Genomic DNA, 8,285 nt, shown 5'->3' on the forward strand with positions numbered 1-8,285 from the left:
GCCATCAAGATTTATTTCATGTAATTTAGGCAATGTATAAAGTAAATAATTTAATAAATTTGTCGGACTTTAGACCTCTCGTATGTTGTCGGACTTTAGACTCCTTTCATTATGATGGTTTAAATTATGCGGTTATCGCGTTCGTCACATCTTCATGATGTATCAATGCCTTGTAAAGACTAACGTATATCGTAGTCGATAGTCGATTTCTCAAAAAAAAACATCCTTAATCCGTTTTTTTTTTTCATTATCTTTCTAAAAACACTTCATCTTTTTAATCCCGTGCACTACTACCAATATCATTACCACCATCTTTTTCATCTCTACTAACTAAGACATTTATTATCGGTGACATTTTACGCCAGTACAAAAATTTTGTCTGAAGCAGTCAAGCAGATAAATGTTTACTGTAGTGTTTTCTTTGTCGAAAAAAAAATGAGGTTGGGATATGAGAGGTCCGGAGTCATATACGTAACCGTGTACGAACATAGGTTTTTGAAAATAATATTTTAGAAAGTTTTTGACTGATTTATAAAATTGGTATCTATATTACTATATATATATAAATATAAATCAATGATCTGTTTAAAATAGGTGTATCTTTAACAAAAATGAGTGTCTCTTTAACATAATCCAACCCAAAGAGACCCACACAAGAATTCCAACTTCTCTTTCTCTTCTCACTCTCAACAGTTGTATTCAGTTTTATTTGTAAAAAAAAGGATTTTGAGAGTGAAGGGTTTGTTTACTGGAGTCTGCTGCAAATTTCTCTAAACATTCAACAAGCTACCTCAAAAACTTGGAGTTTAGTTTTTTGAAAGCTTGGGTTTTTAACGGTTTCTAATTTCAGTAGGTTTTTCATTCTTCAAAATCCAAATCTTTTTTTTTGTCTCAAAACCCATCAAAAAACCAACTGAAGATTTGAACTAGTCCCCATTTTTACATTCTTAGAAATGTTTGAAGAAATTTATTTTCAGTTTGATTCTTTTTTCTCTTTTGTTGTTTGAACTTCTTCAAAGGGTTTGGATTTTTTTTTTTTCCTTTTTGTCTGACATTTTGTTAGTTTCAGAAGTTTCATGGTTTCTTCCCCATTAATGGAAAAAATCAGCTCAAATTACAACTTTTATTTGAACAAGAAAACCCTAACTCATATTTTCCTCATTCTGTACTGGGTTTACTCTTTTGATACTGTTAAATGCAGAGAACCCATTAAAGAACACATATATGCAGATTCACCATCTTCATCTAGGGTTCCTGAACTCAAGAACAACTTGTTAAAGATTATCTTAAGTGTTCTCTTTGGTTGCTTATCTGGGTTAGTTGCTGCTATCATTTTTGCTTTCTTAATCAGACTACTTATCCAATACTTGAACAAAACCCCAATTCTCAAAGGCCCTGTTGTTTTTTCGCCGAAAATTGCTCCTAAAACACTTCAATTAGCCCTTACCAATGAAAACCACTTACTTGGTTCGAGCCCGAACGGGAAATACTATAGAACAGTCCTTGATAATGGGCTAATTGTAGCTGTCAAGAGACTCGAACCATTCGAGATTAGTTCTCCTGAAGTTAAGAGCAAATCAGTGAAGAGAAGAATACAACAAGAACTAGAAATTCTTGCAAGTATCCAACACCGAAATTTGATGAGTTTAAGGGCTTACATTCGCGAATCTGATCGGTTTTCTTTAGTTTATGATCATGTTCCAAGTGGAAGCCTTGAAGATACCATGAATAAAGTAAGGTCAAGACAGTTGCACCTAAGTTGGGAAATTAGACATAGAATTGCTGTTGGAGTGATTAAGGGTTTAGATTATCTTCATTGTAGTTGTAACCCAAGAATTCTTCATCATAATTTGAAGCCTAGTAATGTCATGTTGGATTCCGAGTTCGAGCCAAAGCTAGCAGATTGTGGGTTGGCTCATCTCATGCCTAACTTGGGGAGAATTGCTACTGGTTATACTCCTCCAGAGTGTTTTCAGGATTGCAGGTATTGTTCTAACTTTGTTGTGTTAGAAAGTGAAAAAAATTTATGGAATTTATAGTACTAATTGATACTTTTACAACCCTTTATGATGTATCTTAAGATTTTCGTCGAAAAACTTTCATGGGTGGAATCTCCACCCACATTAGTATTGGAATCAATGATTTGAAATGTTAATAAGCAAAATTATCATGTCAAATGCCCCGATTTCGAAGTTATTTATATGAATTATGTTTCAATTCTTGATAGGTATACGGAGAAGAGCGACATCTTTAGTTTTGGTGTTATTCTAGCTGTTCTGCTAACTGGTAGAGACCCTTCCGACCCATTGTTTGGGGAAGCGCCAGAAGGCGGAAGTTTGGGACGGTGGCTCCGCCATTTGCAGCAAGCGGGGGAAGCACGTGAAGCACTCGATGAGAGTATTCTCGGGGAGGAAGTAGAAGAAGATGAGATGCTTATGGCTGTGAGAATTGCAGTTGTTTGCCTATCAGATTTACCAGCTGATCGACCTTCAAGCGATGAGCTTGTTCCTATGCTTACCCAATTGCATAGTTTTTGAAGGTAATGCTTGTCTTCATTGTTTTGGTGATTGTTGGGTTTGGTTATTGGTGCTCATGGTTAACCTTCTTACTTCTTGAGAAATTTGAGTCTTCTGTTTTTCTACTAACTGTAAAGAGAATTTGATGTTTTGATCAGTAAAGTTTTGCCTTTTTGTATCATTTGTGGTAAGTTTTTACATGTGAAGTGTTATGAGGAAGCTCTAAAGAAACCAAAAAAGTAACAATGAAATCAGTAAACAATCACATTTAGGTTTGGTTGACGACACCTACTCGGCTACTCCTACTCCATAACGAATAATAGCGCAATGGCTTTCGCAGATTTCTCAAGGGTTTAGCATATGTAACTCACTAAAACCATAACACTCAACCGCCTCTACCTCTCTCCCCAAAACTCTAAACCGGGGCACCCTCCTTACATTGCCGACAACCATTAATTAGAGAAAGGCAAACATAAGTAAAATGATCGGGGTAGAATTTGGTCAGATATCAACTCGTATTTAAGACACTTTTTAACCTGTGAAAGATTTCACTAAGAAAGGTCAAACATGAGACATTTATGCAATCAAAAAACTGTGTTTGTTGAGAGACATCTGAATTATTGTGTTCCTTTCACTACTACTGAGTTTTACTGTGTATATTTTATTACTTCAAGTTCCTTTACTTACTGTACTTTAGAATTTCAAATCATGGGGTATAGCCAAATACAACTTTACTTGAATTAACAAAGAATTAGGGTGGGAAAGAAGATTTAAAGGTTTGGATGAACTGTTCTATTAACAGACAAAGCTTTAATGAGAGAAGTGACAGTGTCAAACTTTCAAGTTGTTTATCTTTCATTGGTTTCTTTTGCTTTTCCTTTTCTTTTCTTTTGTGTGGGCTAAAAGAGAAGGTTTTGTGCTTTCAAACTGAAGAGTGTTGAATCATTTGAGGATTAAGAGATTGTCTTGCGGGGTTTATTATTTGGTTGTGTTGTATATCTTTAAACTAATTTAATCGCTATGTCTACCTGTAACCCGGCAGCTAGGCAAGCAGAATCCCGACCGATTTAAGTCAGTAGTCAGGATTTAGAGAGAAGTGAGATTCATTTTTCTCTGAATCCATCACGTCCTCCGAAGCTGGTGGGGATTCCACCGGCCTATGTGTCCGGCAAAGTATCATTTTTCAGTATGGGAGTGAAACTGTAGGATTGAAGTAGGTGGGTCATGCTTTTCTTTTTGGCCCCATAACAGTAAAATTAAGCTTTAGACATTCCAATTGTGTGTGATTTCAAAAAATAAAAACAGAACAAGAGAGAAGAAAGGCACCAAGTGTTTAACTGCAAAGTAGAAGAATTCATGATTTTTGTTGCAGAGGGAATAATCTCATTACTTTATTTGCCATTTTGCTTCCTTCTAAACAAGAAAAATTAGCTATTTAAACTCTTCTTTTAGTAAATAAACAAATGAAGAAAAAGAGAAGGGAAAAAAAAGGAAAAGAAGAAAGACGAGCCTTTACTAGAGTCACGGACGGTGCTTTTGAGAGGAAAAAGAAAAGAGATGGTTGTTGTTGCTGTTATCTACCTTTGTTTATTTGCATTTTCACGAAGCATGGTTTTCGAAACAATAAACACTTTATTTTTTCCTTTCGGCAAAGATTAGTTATCTTTATCGATTGTTTATACTAGGTGGAGAGAAGAATATAATTTTAAAAGAGATCTTAGTTGTTTGATTTCTCCCAAAGGCTTAGTCCAAAACCATTTCAACCTTCATCTTATGAGCCACTCAACTAATTTAGTGGTTACTTGGGCAAGTGTTTATATATGACAACTATACTCTACTCTGACTCCTAGGCCGACTAAAACAAAAATCCCAACAGGCTTAGGTGAACGTCGAACATTAAAGAGGTATGATTTCTCTCTCTCTCAATCCTGTCCATCAGGCGGTATTTTACTACTATTCCGATGTTTCACTTTCATATTTAAAACAAAAATCAAGAGAGAAACCCAACAAAAAAAAGGATTAGGATAAGGTGAACTTGAGTTGTTCGTGATAGAATCTCGTAATGAAATTGGCAGGAACTAATAACGGATGTTTCGATAAAAATCTACTTGTACGATTGAATAATTGAGGTTGCTTTTAACACTTAGTCACTTACCCATCACTCATTTTATGAAGAACTTCACATAAACCTTATCCAATATTTCCAAAAAATCTTCCCCATCTTATCTCCAATTTCCTCAACCTTCATTCCTATATAACTATAACATCTTACTCAACTAACTAAACACTATTTATCATATCCAAGAATCGCCCAATTTCATATAATCCCATAAAAAATGCAGGCAAGTATTTGCAATTCAACCCCTTCTCTCCTACCTCGAAAAACCAACAAACCTATTTTTACGCCATTGATTACTCGTCATAAGCTACAAACAAAACTTGTTTACCGATGTGTCACAATCAAAGCCACGCCCGATGAGGTTTCCACATTCGATTATAGCTCCACGACTTCGTAAATCTCTTCACCTTCATCAACTTCTCCTAAACTTCTTACTTTTTAGAAATAATATGATGACATTGTTTCCTTTCAGTGTGTTTCCTGCAGAAGCTTGTGATACTATAGGTGGAGAAGCTTGTAATGCAGTTATATATCCAGAAGTTAAGCTCAAACCAGAAGATAAAAGTACCACAGAGAAGAAGAAAGTTTCAGATTCAGTCGATAGAGAGTACTTAGAATACAATGATCCTAAGACGTAAAATCCGAAAACTCACCACCTGCACTGCTGCTCATTTCTAACAGTTTTTAGATATTGATTTTTATGAACTCTTAAGAACAAGAAACATGTCTAACTATGTACATTTTATTGATGATTGTCAATAGGGTTTTTCCAGCAGAGGCTTGTGATGATCTTGGAGGAGAATTCTGTGAACCTGAGTATCAGAAGGGTGTTTACTAACAAAATCTTAACCTAGTAGCTGTTGACATAGGCGATCTTCATCTTAGCTCTGTTTTCTTGTATATATATTGTACTTAAAAGTTTAATTAAATAAGATATGATCAGAGATTGTCAACTAGAATATCAAAATTTTCGCAGCTTACTTCTTTCTGATATTTCCTTCGCAGGAATGGATACTCATATTTAAACGCCGTAAGCCTTAGCAGTTATTAATATTGTCCACTTTTTGACACACAGACACACGCCTAACAAATACGGGATTTTGTTCCTAGCGGAGCTCCACGAGTCCAACCACCCTAACACACGCCTAACAAATACACGATTTTGTTCCTAGCGGAGCTCCACGAGTCCAACCACCCTAAAAGGCATTGACGTAAGCTTGAGTCTGCACCTATAGCCCAGGCTCTGGACTCTATCTCAAGCCATGTGGGACTATTGCACATACAACTGGATTGCTTAATCGAACGAGTGAAGAAAAAGTGCAAATTTCATCAAAATGAAGATCACTTCTACAAACTAATTACATAAATCTATTGAATCCCTAACCATTTATAATCACACTCAAATTTGATCTCCAACTAAAGAAAATATCAAATGAATCATCAACTCAATAGTTTGAAAACTAGTTGTACATACCATTTGGCTCTCCACCCATACCCCCACACATTCAAATACTATTGTTAAACAAAAATGGGATTTTTTTTTTCATTAACAACCAAAAGGCAAAGTCCATATGCTCATACTCTCAACAGACAAAAGTGAAACCCTGGAAATTATCTTCAAAAATTCAATCGAAATCCCTCTGGACTTTGATTCCCATAGTATTAGGAGTTTCAATAATAGACTTACAAATTGCTTTTATAACCTTGAACTCCTTTTGAAAAAGTAGAGGTGATTTTTCAGTGGGCTTACATTTTGGCTAGAGGCACCGTTAAAGGACTTGACTTGGGTTGGCCTATTTCCCACAGTAAGATGGGTGGTCATTTCAATTGACAGAGCCATAGCTCCATCTAAATTAACAAATTAGGAAGTCTCCATTTCAGAATTAGAGGCGATACGAAGTGTCTATAGCCACAACGGATATAGAATTTTCATTTTCGACATTTGAGCAGTATTAAAACCCATATGGCGTATAACTAAAGAGTTTTTGTCAAGTGGTGTCCACATTTTTTTATTTTTATACCTTATTTTTCTAAGATGAAAAGGAGCTGACGTAGGATGAAAAACTACTAACAAAGAAAAAATAAGAAGGCAACATCTGATGTTTTTTTTTGGGGAATTCAAAGAAAGACGAGTAAGACTTGTGGAGACGATTTCAAGAAAAATGGAAAGATAGACGAATGAAGATCGGAAAGAAAGACAAAACACTGAATAAAAGAAATTGCAACAACAAACTATATGTATATTTACATGTCTATTATCCCATTAGGCCATTGCCATATTGCCTATGAAGTATGAACAAAGAAGAATGGTCACATTCAACTTATTCTTTCTTTTTCAACTCCATTTTGTTATAGAATTTAAACCTAATTAATCGTTAGAAGACTCCCCTAATCCAAAATCATCAATTATTACTAGTATTTTAATAATGGGATTACGTGGGGCCACCACTTGAACCCTTGTCCTCTAACCTCAAAACATAATCCATTGGGTTTCGCTTCAACACGCCAATCTTACCATTTGCTTTCGTTTTCTCCAACATATATAGTCTAAAAGTTTATTTAGTTAATTAATAAAAAAATATATATATTAGTATAACAATAACAAATATAATAAAGCTAGTGTTAGTTTAATACCAACTATGTTGTCATCACATAAGGTTCCAAAGTCTAACCTAATGAGGTAATTAGCGGACATACTCCTTATTAGAATAATTGATTAGTTCTATCCTCGGATTCAACGTGTCAAACAAACATTGCCTCGAGTTCTATCTACCTAACACGCGTTGACATATGCTTACATCAAATATTCAAATATATACATGGGTTAGAGCACTCGATTTAACCTGACCCATTAGTTAACATCTTCAATTCATGATGCGTTTGGTAGATCGAGGTTGAAGTGAAAAAAGAAATATTTAAATTAGGAAAAAAAGTACAACAGTAGTAAGTCACTATCTCTTATGTTTAATATTGTGACATGTATGTTTCATTATCGTAAAAAAATGAAGTTTGAGTGTTACTGTTGCATTAAAAAAATAGTATACATTTAGGGTACCCAAATTAAAAATAAAAATCTTCCCCGTTTTGTTACTTTTATCCCTTCAAAAGTCATATCATGATCGTGAAATACCGATCATGTAGTTGTGACAACAATGATAATATCAAGATGAAATATGCTAAAAATGTAATTAGATGCTAAATCATCAAGTCAGCGTCTCACTTAACGATGACATGTAATTATAATCAAGATCACACGTGGACTCTTAAGATTATCCAATAAACTTGAATCACATCATTTTTAACACGAATCAATAAATGATTGAATTTCCACTTTATAGAATTTCTAGTGGAGGGTGTAAATGGGAATGTTTTTACTTCAAATATAATTGAACACTTGTTAATTTGAAGTAAATTAATAAGCATAAAGTAATAGAGAATGATGGAGAAACGACGTGGATTAAGGATTAAAATAGAGGAAGAAAATGGAAGGGGAAGGACATGCTGCTTTTTGTCTGGGGGTCAGGCGTCAGATCAGGATGTGTCTCCAATAAACTACAACCTCTCTCTTCTCTACCTCTTTCTAGGCCCCCACTCCCCTCATTGCCCTTCTCCTCTCACAAGTCTCTCTTTTTTTTCTTTTTTCTTTTTTT

At 34.8% G+C, this 8,285-nt stretch overlaps 2 protein-coding genes across 2 annotated transcripts; both read left to right on the forward strand.

Moving 5' to 3' along the window:
* Window positions 1-584: 584 nt before the first annotated feature.
* On the forward strand, window positions 585-2,697 carry CRN (Protein kinase superfamily protein). Its single transcript, XM_086634282.1, has 2 exons — window positions 585-1,984; window positions 2,228-2,697. The coding sequence occupies exons 1-2, from the start codon at window positions 1,077-1,079 to the stop codon at window positions 2,535-2,537; spliced, it is 1,218 nt and encodes a 405-aa protein (XP_086490408.1). The 5' UTR covers window positions 585-1,076; the 3' UTR covers window positions 2,538-2,697.
* Window positions 2,698-3,881: 1,184 nt separating this feature from the next.
* Window positions 3,882-5,594, forward strand: CCL (CCR-like protein). Its single transcript, XM_086634283.1, has 3 exons — window positions 3,882-5,028; window positions 5,108-5,269; window positions 5,398-5,594. Exons 1-3 carry the CDS (start codon window positions 4,853-4,855, stop codon window positions 5,471-5,473), a joined length of 414 nt encoding a protein of 137 aa, XP_086490409.1. The 5' UTR covers window positions 3,882-4,852; the 3' UTR covers window positions 5,474-5,594.
* Window positions 5,595-8,285: the final 2,691 nt, after the last annotated feature.

Source organism: Eschscholzia californica, unplaced genomic scaffold (assembly GCF_041429995.1).
Source record: "Eschscholzia californica isolate CP2 unplaced genomic scaffold, dmEscCali1.0.p SCAF_4, whole genome shotgun sequence".
Classification (NCBI taxonomy): domain Eukaryota; kingdom Viridiplantae; phylum Streptophyta; class Magnoliopsida; order Ranunculales; family Papaveraceae; genus Eschscholzia; species Eschscholzia californica.